At 40.2% G+C, this 18,251-nt stretch overlaps 1 protein-coding gene across 1 annotated transcript in view; it reads right to left on the bottom strand.

Annotated features, from left to right (window-relative positions):
* Positions 1-18,251, bottom strand: part of LOC105011698 (ephrin type-B receptor 1) — a 144,598-nt gene that overhangs the window by 46,484 nt on the left and 79,863 nt on the right. The window contains exons 4-6 of the mRNA XM_020048711.2: positions 17,195-17,350; positions 7,709-8,044; positions 1,420-1,544 (exon numbers count right to left, since the gene is read on the bottom strand). Of these exons, the coding sequence (XP_019904270.1) occupies positions 1,420-1,544; positions 7,709-8,044; positions 17,195-17,350 (617 nt within the window). The remainder of the gene's footprint in view (positions 1-1,419; positions 1,545-7,708; positions 8,045-17,194; positions 17,351-18,251) is intronic.

The raw sequence follows: 18,251 nt of genomic DNA, 5'->3' as shown, positions 1-18,251 counted from the left end.
CCCTGTACATCATACTGTCAATAAAATTGAGCTACTGACACTAATAAGTCTCTGGCTGTCAACTGTTAAAATATGGATTTCTACTGCAACTTAGCCTGCTTTTATATGCCAGCTAGCCTCTATATACTTGTTCCATTAGAACGGAACATCATACTTATTTATAATAACAACCTTTCACTGATTGCCAAGACTACAATACATTCCTTAGTGGGCAGGGTGGTTGACAAAAACCTTTATTAAAGTATGCTTGACCCTGTTATGGTGGATGATGGACAATATTTCAGTAACCACTGGCTTTTTGAGTCAGCAGGGCTGTCAACACATTCCTTTCATAAGAAACCACAAGTGACATCCTATCCGACTCAGTGGATATGACTATAATATATATATATATATATATATATCTATAAATAATAGAGCCAGATATGGTGGTAGAGCTGCAGCAAACAGAAAGAGAAAGTGAAATGGACACCCCAATGGAGAATCACTGTAAAAAAGAATAAAAGAAAGGCCAAGAGGGAGTAATGGAAACTGCAAAAGACACTGACAGATGGAGGCTAGGGCGATGAAGAGAATATAAGTTCAGAAAGATACAGCAAGATACTACCTAATGACCTAGGCACGTCCAGCTGGGAGGAGACCTCGGGGTAGGCCCAGGACTAGGTGGGGAGATTATATTTCGACACTGGCCTGGGAACGCCTCGGGATCCCCCAGTCAGAGCTGGCAAATGTGGCTTGGGAAAGGGAAGTTTGGGGTCCCCTGCTGGAGTTGCTGCCCCCGCGACCCGATACCGGATAAGCGGATGAAGATGAGGGAGATGAAGATACAGCAGGGCAACCCTTTCCAGAATAAGGAAGCTTCATGTTTACTACCTAATGACCTAGAGCTAAGAGGCCGTTGCTGCTTCTATTTGGAGGAGGAGAGGTTGTGTGGCGGAGCCACTGGTTAGACAGGGCTAGCAGAAGGATTTGGCCTGAAACGACACCTCGATCACAAACAAGTTCCAAACACACCAATATCCTTGCAACCCAGTGCTCTGTGCTGGCCCAAAGCAAATGCTGGTGAAACGCAATTAATGGACAATTATCAAGGTAGCGAAAGCAATGTTGGATGCAATCTCATCAAGGCAATAAGTGGAATGACTCAAACATTGGAACGTACAATCAAATACTCAAAGAGAATAATACACAGGTGAAGAATAATGGCACATTAACATGTGTCCCATGTTGAAAAGCTTAAAAGTATGAAGGTAAGTATTCCCAACGTGCTTAGTAGCCAAAAGGCCAATCTAAAGATGTAGCTAATAAATATTACATTCTGGCTGTGTTTCCACGGAAGGAAATGAAGATGCTGCCAGTCAATAAGTATCTGTTGCAGTATTACTTATTAGAGATACTGAATATGAAAAACAATCTTACCTTTTCGTAATACCTCAGTTCATAGTCTAGGATTATTCCATTGGGCTGCTCAGGCTGTGGCCATGACAATGTGAAGCTCTTCATGGTAGAGCCGACCTGGTGCATGATGGGAACCATCGATGGAGCTGAGAACAGTCAGACACGGGTCATGGTTAACTGGCTGGATGCAACGTTAGTACTGCTTAGTAACTGTCCTACATGTTTGATCAATGTTGTGCAATAAAAGTATTCTGTTTGAAGCTTGGAATTGTTTTCTCCTTTATAGGAAGTCAACCGTTTTTATAGATTCACAGTTGAGACGCTTCTCATTCCAGTAGTGCATCACGTTCGGGTATTCACACATTGTTTGAGATTGTGGGAAGAGTGCCCCGGATATGGGGAACCTAGGGATGAAGAGGCTAATGAAAGGGCTTTGAAACACTGTAGACCTATGGTGTATTCATACCTTTACTTCAATATTGAGGTCTTCCTAGTCATAGTATTGGTACTACAGTACAATATTTATATGGCATTGAACAGAGCTCTACTGCCATCCTTTCAAAGAGCAACAGGGTTGAAATGCTTATAACCTTTTATAAATGTAACCTTCAGCACATTCAACTACCTCCTTCTTTCTCTGCTACCACCACAATCCCCCAGGCATGATGGTTCTCAACCAAACCATCATCTTAACCTACTTGTAGGGGGGTGTGGAGCACAACAGTAAGCTCTTTCCAAGGGATGGAGAAAGGAGGAGTGTAGGACAATATTACACCTAGAGCCAATGCCATAGAAATGGACTATTATTATTTATGTTGTATCTTTTTGAATGTCTGTCTCACAGCCCAGCAGTTAAACAGCATGTTAAAGACTACTAAATGTAGCAGCAGTGGCAGGGTGGACAGATGTTAGTAAAATTATGGGCTATCTGGGCGCTGCTGGTCTGGCTGATAGAAGCTTGGGATAGATACCAAGGTGATTCCTTCTGACTGTTTCCTTTATGCACCAGCTTTGTGCTGTTATTTAATTATACTGATGTTGGTTTGGAATGTTCTTAACGAAAAGCGATTTCTGGTTTTCAATGCTTTTTAGGAAACAGGGGTTAGGGTGTTGGTTTAAAGCATCAGGCCAAACCCTCTGTCTACTGTGTGTGTGTGCTTTCCCTCTCTTGTCAGAGTGAATTAGAAGCCAAATGAATCAAAGATTAGAGAAACTAATCTGCCACGGTAGACTAAACTTCTGGCTCAGCTCTGAATAATCTTAGTCTCAGTATAAGCTGTAAAGCGAATATGTAATAACTATACATCTGTTGGAGTTTATCTGCATCAATCTACCTTTGCAAGCCATGAAATACAATGATTTGTAATTTTTTTAAACAATATATATTTAATCGGCTTGTCAAAATAAAATAAGAAAGTAACACTTTAGACTTAAAGTTACCATTTGTAAAGGGTTTATAAAGCCTTTAGGGGTGCTATGATTTTTTTTTAAAGTATTACATATCATACATTGCTCAAAATAGTATTATTGCTGGTAGTAAGCCAATATTTACCACTTCTTATGAACCATTTTTACAGCAATGAGCTTGTACTTATAAGATGAATGTACTGAAATATGAACGGTTGCACAGTTGAGAAGGATGTGTTTTCTGACCAGTAGTCAAATCTCATGATGTCTTTGCCCAAATGTAAAACATTCTATTAAGTAATCGTATAATTTTACATTATCCTTCCCTTTTGAGCAATGTGTTAGAACTGTTCATAAAAGGTTTATAATGCATTAACAAATATGTAACCATTATAAGTGTACTTACAAAGGCTTTATGAACCCTTTTAAAATGGTACCTTAATCAAGTATATAAAAAAAAACATACATTTTTGACCCTGTGAAGAAAGCTACTTTAAAAGTCTCTAAACAATGACAATAAATGAAGCAAATGTCAAGTTAGCAAAGCGACACTCTTGTCCTTATCATCAGTTTTGAATTATAGGGTGTCCTGTAAAAAATGTCTGGGCAAGGTAAACTACCATAGCTCTCAAAGGCCTGCCTCAATGTGTGAGTTTACAAGGAGAGAAATAGAAGAGGATTTGAATAGGCACGATTAGGCTGGTAAACCTTCCGTTCCAATCCTCTTAGCACCCTCATTCCTTACAAGGTAAAAATCTCGCAGTGAAGGCCTAATCGCCAAAGGAGCAGTCTCAGCAGAATCACCTAATACCAAGGGAATCTTACATCACCACATCCCAAGACTGCTTCCCATGACAACATGTTGGAGGAAATCTACAAAGCCAGTTCTTCACTTAAGTTATAGTATACGAGTTAAAACATTGTCACGTTTTGTCAGATACCCACTAAACTAAAGCTTGGTTTTGTGAATGGTCCCAGGATATTTGCAATGGGGCCCATCAATATTCTTAATCAGAGTAAAAAAATGTGCTTGTCTTTGGACAAAAAAATTTGCTTTTCTTTCAGAAAGAATAACATTTCCAAGTGACCCCAAATTTTGGAATGGTATTGCCTATTCACAAATATTTAGATGAAATCTTTTTTCCAAACCTGGCTGTATGTTTAAAAATAAACTACACTATATGTGTCACATTGCAGTGACATCAGTGTCGCGTCAACCTGATGTTCTTTTTTTATTAAAGTAATACCAGCCGAAGATAGGCTACCAAATGGCTACCAAATGGCTCTGCTACTCTGAAGGGAACACTTGAGGGTGTTGGCCCAAAATGTCTCCACCATAAATTATATAGAAACTGTATAGAAATGTGTTCATTTGGCAGCATGCTCAGTTTAGTTTGATGCTTTGAACTCATCTGACGCAAGCTCCCATCTGTAAACAGTAGATCAGTTATGTTCAATTATTCGGTTCAACCTAACGCAGTTGCAAAACTGTGCGTGTTTCACAACTTATTTCAACGTATCCTGTCCAGAGGAAGGGAGATACGGTTACTAAATGTTTCTTTTTTTAAGTTTAATCCATTCTTTTAATGACTTCATTCTGAGATGAATAGGCTAATAACTAAATCTGTTTTGTTTTGTTTAGAAAAAAAAGTCCTTGCTTATATATTGGATCCACCACGGTAGCACCACTAGGATCACCTCCCAATTGTGTCAGGTTCACAGCTTATGTTGTTATGTACTGTATATTATTGTGTACATTAAAGGGTATATCAAGTATATTATGAGATTCATGGTATAACAAAGCGGATATGCATTGCTTTGCGACGGCTATAAAAGTACAGAGCGGATAAATATTTCTAAGAGACAAAAATCGGAAAGTCTGAGAGGGGAATTGAACCAGGGTTAAAATATTCATTATATACATCAATGTCAGGGATGTTCTCATAAGACCACAGGGCCTGCCAGCAATCTGATCAACAACATATACTCTCCAAATGCAATTTTTAACCCAGCCATTACACTTTAATTCTGTTTATTGACAGAATTAAAGTGTACTCTTGTAAATATCAATCAAGCCTTACTGCCCTATGCACTTTATTGGAGTGCTCTAATATAGTTCTGAAGGGGCAGCTATGTGTTCATTCAGATGAACATTAATTTGCCTAGAAATGGTGAAGTGTGAATTGGGATCCACTTTGGTTGTCCAACCGAGTATGATTTGAGATCGTACTTCGGTTGTCCAACAGGGAATGATTCCACCAAAACACAACAGCAACCCCAGTGATTGGTTGTAGGCGAGGGTAATAATGACGTTTTCAAAGTAGGTGACTGCTTCCAAAGCTTGAATTGCGCTGGTTTGCTGCCCGCTGCAAAAATCACTTGTACATTTACATTAGAATGAGCTGGCTGCGTGGCATTCGCAGGTGTATCTTCACCCTCACAATACATTCAGACGAAATTTCAGATAGCCAACACTTGCATCGCCCAGTGTTTTTCGCTTGTGAGTGTGTCTGTGGGTGTGCTAGCATCAGAACAGAAGATAAGCTGTGTATCAAGGTTTGAGCATAGCAAATTTGTATTAAGGAAAATCAGTCATTTTTTATTGATAGTTCTGACACAACTTGCAATGTATGATTCTAGATGGTAATGATATTAAGCTGGTGTCAAACTCAGCCACTCTGATCCAACAAGCCACCATGGAATTTACATTTCGGAGAAGGGATAGAGTAATCCAGGAGGATTAGATTCTGTCTTGCCAAAGGGTCCCCATGTAACTAATTTGTCTTTGATCCAACCATCCAATCTCGATTGGGTTCAGGTCCAGTGACTGTGGAGGCCAGGTCATCTGGCGCAGCACTCCATCACTCTCCTTCTTAGTCAAATAGCCCTTACACAGCCTGGAGGTGTGTTTGGGGTCATTTTCCTGTTGAAAAATAAATCCCCAACATGGTCCAACTAAACGCAAACCGGATGGGATGGCATGTCGCTGCAGGATGCTGTGGTAGCCATGCTGGTTCAGTATGCCTTCAATTTTGAATAAATCCCCAACATTGTCACCAGCAAAGCACCCCCACACCATCACACCTCCCACTCCATGTTTCACGGTGGGAACCAGGCATGTAGAATCCATCCATTCACCTTTTCTGCGTCGCACAAATACACGGCGGTTGGAACCAAAGATCTCAAATTTGGACTCTTTCCACTGGTCTAATGTCCATTCCTTGTATTTCTTGGCCCAAACAAATCTCTTCTGCTTGTTGCCTCTCCTTAGCAGTGGTTTCCTAGCAGCTACTTGACCATGAAGGCCTGATTTGAGCAGTCTCCTCTTAACAGTTGTTCTAGTGATGTGTCTGCTGCTAGAACTCTGTGTGGCATTCAGCTGGTCTCTAATCTGAACTGCTGTTAACCTGCGATTTCTGAGGCTGGTGACTCGGATTAACTTATCCTCAGCAGCATAGGTGACTATTGGTCTTCCTTTCCTGGGGCGGTCCCGATTTGAGCCAGTTTCTTTGTAGCGCTTGAAGGTTTTTGCAACTGCACTTGGGGACACATTCAAAGTTTTTGCAATTTTCCAGACTGACTGACTTTCATTTGTTAAAGTAATGATGGCCACTCGTTTCTCTTTACTTAGCTTATTGGTTCTTGCCATAATATGAATTCTAACAGTTGTCCAATAGGGCTGTCTGCTGTGTATCAACCTGACTTCTGCACAACACAACTGATGGTCCCAACCCCATTAATAAGGGAAAAAAATCCACTAATTAACCCTGACAAGGCACACCTGTGAAGTGAAAACCATTTCAGGTGACTACCTCATGAAGCTCATTGAGAGAACACCAAGGGTTTGCAGCGCTATCAAAAAAGCAAAGGCTAATTTGAGGAATCTAAAATATAATAAATAAGTACATAATTCCACATGTGTTCATTCATAGCACTAGGAGGACTCCTAAACAGCACTAAAAGTTCCTAGCTAAGAGTTTCCTCTTAAAATGTATTCATTAAGCCGCTAAGACCCACTTTTATTAAGGAATGGGGAGAAGTCTTAAGATAAACGAAAGCACGGGTTGCTCCTGTTGCTATGGATGATGTCACTGAATTCATCATAGAAAACTGTAGAACGATGTGTCATGTTCATAGGCGCCGATACCGTGGGTGCTCCGGGGCTCGAGCACCCACGGAAAATAGCGAGCACCCACGAAAATATATAAATATATAAATGGCGTGCGCCTATGAGCACCCACCGAGGAAAACATAAAACGGCGCCTATGGTCATGTTGCCATATTGAAATAAATATATTAAAATAAAAATGTATCGTAAGTGTCAGTGATTAAACATGGAAACAAGAATGACATACTGACTAGACAAAATTTGTTCAGCTAATTTTCAGCAGGTCATGAAGAAATGTGCGTTCATCTTTTGATGGTGCATTCATTTGTGAAATTATGTGTCCCATTGATGGCACCAACTACGCAGGGTGGTCCAGCTATGAAGTCGGCTTTGTTGATTGAAAACGGACGAATGAGGAAACCGAATGATTTTTCAGACCATATGGGGTCTGGTGAGGACATTTATTGTTTGATGTAAAAATGACCGATGACTGAGATATACATAGTTTGTCTGCGCTGCATTATCCCTGTAGCCAAGTAGCGTAGATCAGCAAGTTAAGAGCTACTTTTAGCCTTAAGATGTTTTGTGAATACGGTCCCTGAATTTACTGTACTAATAGGTATTTGGGACTCTCAAATTAATAAGTTGCAAAAATAAAATACAAACAGCATTAGCATTCAGTAGAAGAAATAACTGCAGCAACCTATGATGAACATGCTTAAGGCTCGAATCCTGTTTAGAAATATGCAAGCATGGTATGAGACACAACATATGGTGCAGTACAAAGTTACTGACCAGCCTGGTTGGTGGTGATGTTGATGGACACATGTTGGGCCGGGTAAGGGCTCTTGTTGGTTACTCCATTGATAGCGTGAATCTCAAAGGCATAAGGTGTGTGGGCCCATAGATTACTGATGAACACCGTTGTCTCCGTCAGACCTTGCTGCCTGGGAACATACTCCACATTGTCATCACAGCTGGAGCATGATGGCCAGTCCGCATGGCACTTTCTGCAGACAATGTTGTAGGTGACATCATCACGAGCGCCAGTCTCCCGTGGCGGATGCCACTCCAGGATCACAGAGGTCTCATTGACGATGGAGATGACATTTCTGGGACCAGAAGGGACACCTGGACAGGGAAAAGGGAATGCTAATGTTTATATACTGTACATGTAGTGTGGTGTCTCAAGGCATGATTCCACCACCTGATTTCAACAATGTGCAAATACGGTAATGTGAAACTCCAACAGAACACTGTAACCTGAAATGACAGAGATTCTAGGATCAATAATCAATCACAAGGTTTGGTTGTAACATATGTGATCCAGCCGTAAAATTGTTTTTTTTCGATATAAATATAGAACAAACAATGTTGGTAGTAAATAAAACATGAAGAAGCATAAATTCACAGATAAATACATAAATATGATGAAATTACATATCTGCAAGTAAATGCTTATGTTGTTGTACAGACTGTCACTTTTTATTCCTGTCTGTTTTAACAGACACTGTATATGTTTTACCAACTTAAAATTCTAAAAAACTCTAGCTTAAAGGAAAAGTTCACTATACATACTTTTTTGGAATTAATACAGTTTTGAGAGTTGACGATTTTTTAAAGGAAGCCTCTCCTGGCTATAATGAAAGTGAACGGGGCAATGTGTATAGCGTTCAGAATTATATGACACAAACAGTTGCCCTCTCCTTATCCTTCTTGATTGATTCTTCTCTAGTTTTATGTTTTGCTAGTGTCCTTGTCACTTCGGGTAGCATGAGGTGGTACCTGTGGCCGATTCAGGTTACACAGGTAGTCCAGCTCCTCTAGGATGGCACATCCATACATGCCATTGCAAGAAGGTTTGCTGTGCCTCCCAGTACAGTCTCAAGAGCATGGAGGAGATACCAGGAGATGCGCTGTTACCGGAAGAGCACTGTAAGAGCCCTACAAAAATAAACTCTAGTGGGCTACTGGTGTGCATGTGTCTGACCAAACTGTCAGAAACAAACTCCATGAGGGTGGCATGAGGGCTCGACATCCTCTAGTGGGACCTGTGCTCACAGCCCAGCTGTGCTCACAGCCCAATTGGCATTTGCCAGAGAACACCAGAATTGGCAGGTCTGTCACTGGTGCCCTGTTTTATTCACAGATGAAAGCAATCCCCAGCCTCATGTGACCAGAGTGTGTAGGCAGTTCCTGGATGATGAAGGTATTGATGCCATTGAATGGCGCTCACGTTCCCCAGACCTGAATTCAATTGAGAATCTCTGGGACGTTATGTATCGGTGCATCCAACATTGCCAAGTAGCACCACAGACTGTCCAGGAGCTCACTGATGCCCCGATCCAGGTCTGGCAGGAGATCCCCCAGGACACCATCCGCCATCTCATCAGGAGCATGCCCAGACATTGTCGGGAGTGCATACAAAAATGTGGGGCCATACACACTACTGAGTCACATTATGAGTTGCTGTGATGAAATTCACGGAAGTTGGAACAGCCTGTGATTTCCATTGTTTACTTTGATTTTCAGTTTGAGTTTGAATCCAGCCCTCAATCAGTTGGTGATTTTGGTTTCCATTGACCGTTGTTATGTCATTTTGTTCCCACTGAATTACACAATAAACAGTAAGTTCCCTTAATTTTTTGAGCAGGGTATTTTAATATATTTTGATAAAAGTGTGTTTTAGATATACTTACAAAAAGTATTCTTGAATTGAATCATATTTGTTGAAAGTATATTTTTCATGTTTTTCATAATAAAACATTTGGAAAAAAGCAGTTATCAAACATGCTCACTGGATTAGTTACTCCTAAAGATACTACCTTAGAGCTAGTTAAAACTACATTTGGCTACCCCGAGTCTTGAAATGTGTTGCAGAGCTACCTTAAGTTACAGACTAGTGCCTATCAGGCAATTATAAAAGATAATTGTACAGTCTTTTGTGATTGCTTTTCACAAAAGACTTTCACAAATGACCTCAGTGTATTTAGAAACGTACCTCATTGTAAGTCACAGGGCTTTTTGCCTAAGAGACCTTAGTCTCAATGGGTCTCAGATCAACCTAAAAAAATATGGAATGTTTGAGGAGCTTGATCACCTCTTAAAGTCTAATTTACAGGCTCATTTGTGAGGGGACCTAATTTGTCCACAGCGTTGGATACAAATCCCTCCCACTCTCTCCCCCTGTCCCATCAGCTCCTGGAGTCAAGGTTGATTTGACTTAGTGGCAAAGGGCTGGCTGTCATGCACCAGGCTGAGTAATCAACACTTAGACTGGTTTGTAGATCCATGCGAATGAACTTGAGGGAATTAATACTATACCTCATCCCCATCCTCAGGGATGCAACGGGGGTAATAATTTTGCCATCGGCTGGGCTTTGATACATTACCAGCCTTCTATACAACCCTACCAGAGGGCCTCATGAGTAAGAGGCACATTCTGTAGCTAACATGCATGCATGGACCTTTTGTATCAAATGTGTAGTATTGCAACTGTGAGGTACAGTAATATAAAAAAAGAATAATTCACTCTGCAGGAGCCAAATAGTCAAAATAGCCAAAATGTTTATTTATTTTCATAATTCATAATTTACAGTGCCGCTTGAAAGTATGTGAATCCTACAGGGATGATCATTATTTTTGTATAAAATATTTAAATAAACTCATAAAATCCTTATCTAAACTCCGATAACAAGACGTTACAAATAAAGAACTTTCTTCACTGCAAAATGCACCTAGAGGTTTTTTTAAATAGCAGGCCAGAATCTACTGATCTTCATCAAGTATTCCAGACACCCTGCAGACAGTGGTCTATGATAAAACTATCCTTTAGCGTCCAAAAATGCTATTCAGTTATTAAATGAAAATCTATTTTTTCAGGGATATTTATATTATAGTTTTATTATATTACAGCAACAGGATATCTAGATATTCGATCTAGTGTTACACAATTATTATTGGCCCTTAGATAAAACTTTATGTCCAAACAAAGAACAGTCAAAGGAGGGGTATTAATGTGTATGTCTCATAGATGTTTGTTTTTTTGCATGCCAAACTAAACTCTCAGTGCCTCTGCCATGAGGTATATCAAAATCCAAAGAGGCACACTATTCTGAAACTGTACACTGTAAAGATGCAAAGGTGGCATACAGTTGTCTTTTAAAAGAAACCCATGAGATGCCCCTACAATTCCAGTCTGCCTGGAGGAACAACTGAATTAGATGCTTTTATACCGCTATTTGTAGCTATGACTGCATTCGAAAGAAAAAATAGTGTGTGTGTGTGTGTTGTGTAGGTGCGTGTGTGAGTAAACTCCCAAGCAAACCTAACATAATGAAGTAATCTAATAGCTATGTACACTGAGATGCTTGCCTCATTGTGCAAGCTGGAGCTGATGTGTGATAGTAGCATGTTTGTCATCAGTCCTTCACGTGGAGGAATAACTACTGTGTTTTAAGGTCAGTCCAGGTCAGTAGAGTCAATGTTCAGATCCACCCGATGTGCATCCATGTGTGTGCGTACTGCATGGCTTGTATGTATGTGTGTGTACAGTGCCTTTGGAAAATATTCAGACCAATTCACATTCAAATTTCTTGCTTTAGACTACATTTTTTATTTCCCACAGATACTCAATTGGGTTGAAGTCCAGGCTTTGTTTAGGGTACTTACAGACATGCATAGACTTCTACCAGTCCCTGCTGCTGAGAAACCACCCCATAGCATGATGCTCCCACCACCATGTTACATCATTGGGATGGTATTAACCAGGTATTAGCCAGTACCTTTTTTCCCCCAGATTTAACACTTGGCATGCCAACCAAATAGTTAGATTTTAGTCTCATCAGATCAAATCCCTAGCTGGTAAGGGGAAATATTTTAATTTCATCCCTGAACATAGCAGTAATCTAAAGTGTGTGCGCCTGGCAATTTCTTTTTTGGAGAAAATATGTTTTATTATATGGATTATTAACAATATTACGATTATGGTAAATGGATTTGCATTTTAATATCTTAAGAAGTATTGTTGAAACAAGCTATTCAGTAATTTCCTACTAGCAAAAAAAAAAAGCAAAATCTCTGTGCATTTGGCAAAATGCCCACTGCTGGGTGTGAGTATAAATTGCTTGCCGAAGGGGGAGGGCTGGTCCAATGAGTCACTAGGGATTTAGTCACATGAATTGTAAAGCACAGTGTTAAGGGACACCTTAATGCTGTGCTGCCTGAAGGCCCAAAGATCATGACCATCCAATATTGGTTTTCGGGCCTTATCCATTACGTACAGAGATTTCTTCGGATTCTCTGAATCTTTTAATGATGCTAAATACCATAGTTAAAATTTTACATTGTGAAACGTTATTCTTAATTGCACTATGTGCCCACACAGTCTTTGACGTTGTCTCTTAATTTCTTCCAGAGCTGTATTTTTCAAAACCAATGAAATGTCTCAGTTTCGACCAAGTTTCAAATCGGTAACCTTCCGCATACCAGACAGGTGCGCTACCCACTGCTCCAGTGAGAAACCTGTGACTATGAAGGCGAGTGGTGGTTTCACAACATAAATATGTTTGAAGTGATTTTCTTTGTAATCCTAAACAAAACCCTAACCTTAACCCCAGTGCTGTGATACCTAACCTTAACCCTAACCTGAACCCCAGAGCTGTGAGACCTAACCCTAACCAAACTTTAACCTAACCTTTCGTTTTCTAACCGTAGCCCAAACCTTAACCCTAACCTTAACCCCAGTGCTGTGATGCCTAACGTTAACCTAACTGCAACGATAAAATGCTTTTATAACATATTCTAACGACCTTGGTGTTGCTGATACTCATCCTAAATCTACATATCCAGTGTGGGGCAATGGGTAAGGTGACTGCCTTCTCATCCGAATGTTGCCAGTTTGAAACACAGGTCAAACATTTTGTTAAAAATATGTCATTATTTATACGTTTTCATAGCGTTCGTAAATATCATATGCTTGTCTGGCGTTCTCATGTTATTTAACGTTTTAATAGCACTCGTAACATTTGATACGTTGTAATAGCGTTCGTAAGATATGTTATGTTTTAATAATTTTGTTACTTATCATACGTTTTGTTGGCGCATTGCAATGTAACCTAACGTAACGTCACATATCATACAAAATTGGGTGCCATGGATTTTCGTAAAATAGTCTACGTAGTGTAGTATTCCAAACAACTATTTAGAAATACAATCACATTGACCAAATTTGTTTGTAAAATGTTTAGACAGAAACTGAACGGGACAGAGACATTAATTAATATTCTCAGCTTTTAAAAAGCATTTCTGTTTGGGTCCAGTACACAAAGTAAATGAAGCCACCTGAGCTTTTACTTGTAAACAAATCAAATTTAACAGAAAAAAATCTCTTACTGTGGCTGCCTGCTACAGACCCAATAGGACAGCTCCTATTTGTGCTCTGACCATGCTCAGTGAACTTATTGCCAGAGTCCTCAGAGAGTAGGTTATTATGCAATTTAAAAGACCTTCTTCCATGCAGCTACAGCCGGATGGCCTATATCTCCAACATATATATTATACAGGTACCTACCAGATACAACTTCAGGTCTATAAAGAAGTGCACTCCCATTCATATGATTTTCATTAATATACCTGCCAAGTACATCACAGTTGCTTTTTTACTAATAAGCTAGTGATTTCATCATTGCCTGTGTCCACAACAGTACCTCAGTGAAACACCTTCCTCTCATTGTTGTCAGAAGTTCTGGGAGACATTTATGTCTGTTAACATCAGATGCCTGCAGCAGTAAAGGTTGATAACATTGTTACTTCTGACAAAGCTAGAATAATTAAGCTAATAACCACTTTGTTATGACTAGCCAGCAATAAAATCTGCAATGACACCAACAGCCAGCACTACTGCTCTTGTTCAATCAATAAATGTATTTTATAATGCTCTTTCTACCTTAGCAGTTGTCACAAAGTGCTTTTACATATACCCAGTCTTAAACCCCAAAGAGCTTAGCAACAACAAGAACTGATGCACAGTGGCTAGGAACAATTCCCTAGGAGGGCTGAAACTTAGGAAGAAATCTAGAGAGGAGCCAGACTGTGAGGGGTGGCCATTCATCTTCTGACTACGCCAGGTGAACATTATAAGACATTTTGTGCCACATCAATGCTTTTGCATGTTCAGATGACCAGCATGTCAATAAATACAGGTAAGCTGTTTCCAGAGTCTTTAGGCAGAATCCAGATAATCTGCCCAACAAGGTGTACAAGGGCAGGGACAACCAGGTGGGCTGTGGGCAGTGACTGTCAGGAATCATAAGACAGCAACTAGATATACAGCACGACCAGGAGGACTTTGGAGAGGAATAGCTATGAGTTGTCAAGCCTGGTAGTCCTGACATGTGGTCAAAGGGCTCATATCATCGAAAGGTTCAACAAGCCACTGTAAAAATTAGAGAGCGCATTCCTTGGATATCTCTGCATATAATTCAACCTGAACCTTATCCACTATCACATAAACTAATACATAAACATAAACAATTAGAACTGAGATAGGACAGACTGATGCTAGTCCCCCTTGAGAAATACTGCAGCAGCGAAAAGCTTTCCCCACACTATAACACAACCGTTGTACTGTCGACGGCTGGATGGGTCCATGTATTCTCGCTGTTTCCACCAAATTCTAACCGTACCATATACGCACATCGCAGAAGAAATCAGAATTTGTCAGACCAGACAGTGTTTTTCCAATCTTTAGTCTTCCAGTTTCATGATCATGTGTCCACTGTAGCCCTACGTTCCTGTTCTTAGCTGACAGTACTGGAATCCAGCGTGGTCTTCTGCTGCAGTAGCCCAACCACTTCAAGGTTTGAGAATTTATATTTTTATTGTATTTTTGGTTCTTCTGTCAGCTTGAACAAGTTAGGTCATTCTTTTCTGACCACTTTCATTAACTACATGTTTTTGCCCACAGAACTGCCACTCACTGGATGTTTATTGCACAATTCTCTGTAAACTCCATAGACTGTGGTAAGTAAAAACCCCCGGAGGTCAGCTGTTTCAGCGATGCTGGAACTCCCATGTCTGGCACCAACAATCGTACGGTCATTGTCGCTCAGATGGGGTGGCGGGGTAGCCTAGTGGTCAAGAACGTTAGGCCAGGAAACACAGGTTTCTGCTTCCTTGCCAGCTAAAAACCCAGTTATTCCTGAACAGGACAGTTCACCCTAATTGCTTGTTTCTGTGAAGGAATCTTCACTTACCTCACTTACCTGGTAAAATAATGCTAAAATAAAAGTACATAAAATAGATCACGCTTCTACCCCGTTCAAAACATTGATCGAACAACAATTACTGTAACTACAACCTTCTGACCATGTCTACATGCTTTATATATTAGGTTGCTGCCTCATGATTCACTGTTGGGCTGTTTGCATTAACGAGGAGGGTTACCTTATGATCTGTCAGGGGTGTACATCAAGCTGCAGGCAGCATTACAAAAATACATAAGCTCAGCACTCCATTGGATGTGTGGTGCAAAAATGAATGCAGTTGAATATAGCATGGAATTACAGACAGTATTACAGAACCCAAACATCCACAGAGCCTCTACTTAACAAACTACGGAAATAATTTGTTTCAAGGGCGGCTACAGTTTGCACATGATATGTTTTCACCACCCTTGGGCCTTGTCTGAACTATGCTTTGCAATCATAAATATACATTATTGGACAATGTGAGAAATAGGATAAATAATTACAATGATATGTTGTGATTCATCAAATTGTAATGACAATGAGATCCGGATCCCCTTTATGTAAGATGAACTACCAGCAACAGAACAAAAAGGGGAATGAAAGGAAAATCAACATATACTGTATTTCTCTCTCTCTTTAATCATCCCTATCTTTCTTTCCCAAGGAAACATATTCATGCCCCGTTAGACCTACAGCTGCTTCTAAACACAATTTTACGACCCAAGATAATATGTTGAACCTGCTAATTAGATTAACACGGGAGCTGGGATAGAGGGATGTGGAGACAGAAGAAAAAAAGTTAAAGGTCTTTTTGAAGCTCTTCTCCAGGGTTCCACAGCGGGGACCCACTATTCTGGCTGGAGAAGGATTGGAAAGGATTGGAAAAGAACTCAGGGTCCAGGCTCAGCAGGAATCCAGGACTCGTCTCTGAGCCACCAGTAAGTCACAAGAAAGGAGTGAGAAAAGCCAATTTCCAGCTCCTTGCCACCATCAGGGATAAGAGGCCAAATAGAGAAAAGACAAGTCATGCCACACAGCTCTTAATGTTCTAAGCCGGGTCTTAGCAGCTCCAACGTGTTTATGTTGGAAGCAGAGTTAGTATGGGGTACAGAGGCAATCAAACAGTAGAACTATGAGAGCTGTACTTTGTTACAATAGTACATTTAGGCGTCTGACTCAAATAACAATGGTTCGATATACATTTTTCTTTTACTAAAAACATTCATTCACAAATTAGTTTGATATTCAACTATTTATGAATGGGGTGACCATGTCTTGTTTCCTCTACTTGTCTTTCCAGGTCACCTAAATTGTGCAGCGCCCCACTTTCGTTGTCCCTGTGGGTTTGAGGGTAAATGAATCAGGGAGTTTTTAGGGCAGTGGTTGGAATGGATGGCCCAACCTTAGGGACAGCAGTTAAATCATATTCATGTATCGACCTATATGAATATGATATGGGCAAATGGGGATAGAGACTTCTACTACAACACAAAGCTACAAGTACTCTACCTTGTCATAGAGAAAAGTAAACTAGAGAGCATGTTTTAACAGTGTCAGACTTATGGAAATGTATATTTGGCAGCTCGTGTTCATATTGAATAAGGTCGATCCACCCCAACAATCTAAAGGCAATGTAAAAGTACGACCCAAATTAAAATGGGATTTCATTCAATCAGCATATTTATTCACTTGGTTAATACATTGTGCATGCGATGGAATCATCCAACCACCAATGGAATCAGACAGTCTTCTGGTCATGCAGTTGTTTAATCCAGAGTTCCTTCCACATCTTATACCTAACTGACTGGACCTTCCCTGGAAAAGTGAGTATAATGGTATATGGTAAAAGAGTGGATGGCCAAACAAGCATCCCTTTGGTTCCTCTGGCCCTTTACTAACTGACATAATAAAGCATGGAAAATGCCAAATAACAAGCAAATGTAAAGCAAATGATGACAGTAAAACTTTACCATACAGTAGGAAAAAGAAGAATCTGCAGTACAACATTCCCAAGAGGAAATGTGAGACTTACTGGTGCAGGACGCCTCAGGCGGGTCCATGTCTCCCCTGTAGTACCCGTTGCGGCATGTGCAGAGGGTGGCAGCCTCCACAGTGGAGCGGCTGTTTGGGGGACACTGCAGACACAGCGCTGGCCCCTGGGTGGACTTGAACGTCCCCTGGGGACAGGCTGCAGAGAAAGAAAAGACAGAGGGACACGCATTAAGACTCCTCATAAGCATCCATGTTATTGCGGTGTACATGTATACACCCATACGGACATCTGATATGTATTAAAAGACTTAACATATATTTTAAAATACATGATCATGTATGTTAAGTACATATTTCAATCTGACATATATAAAAATGGGCAATTTCTTTTATATTTTGACATATATGTATGTATGTGTTGATCAAACCAAATATATGTTAACAACGTATATGCTCATATAAGACATAAGTTACATACATATTGTATATTGCCATATATTACATTTCCGTATGGGCAGGACACAACTATAGCCTACCAGTACACCACCCTAAGATTGTCCTATCAGGTCAGACATTTCCTCCTGCAAAAAAGCTTGGAGACAAGTTTTTACATAGAAAATGTAAGTTGCCTCAATATCAACAACTACCCACTCACACTTGAAACGCTCTAACTATGGCTCACCAGTACCTCTTCCACTACATAATAAAACATAATATATCAAAAAATCGGATGGGTTATTAGGTGCCATGCTTAATTTCAGTCTGAGTACACAGCAATAACATGGAATGTAATAGGTCTCTTAATTACTGTCAGAAAATAATGAGTTTGTTGGTTCACATTAAGCAAATTAAGCTGTATGAAGTATCAGTGCTATGGAGGCCAGGCTGATTGCATAATCACACCACTCCAGGGTAACATAAACATAATTTACAGAGAATGCTAATGGCTCATCTGCCTCTCAGTGTGAGAACTGGCATGTGATTGTGGCAGTAAAATTAGGATTTCTATTTTCCCTGATCCATACGGGCTTCCCAGGGTCTCCAACAGAACTGTTTTTATTCATGTTCTTGATCTGATTCTGGGTAACAAATAACAA

This window comes from Esox lucius, chromosome 8 (genome assembly GCF_011004845.1).
Source record: "Esox lucius isolate fEsoLuc1 chromosome 8, fEsoLuc1.pri, whole genome shotgun sequence".
Lineage (NCBI taxonomy): Eukaryota > Metazoa > Chordata > Actinopteri > Esociformes > Esocidae > Esox > Esox lucius.
This window is presented reverse-complemented; position numbering and strand designations above follow the sequence as displayed.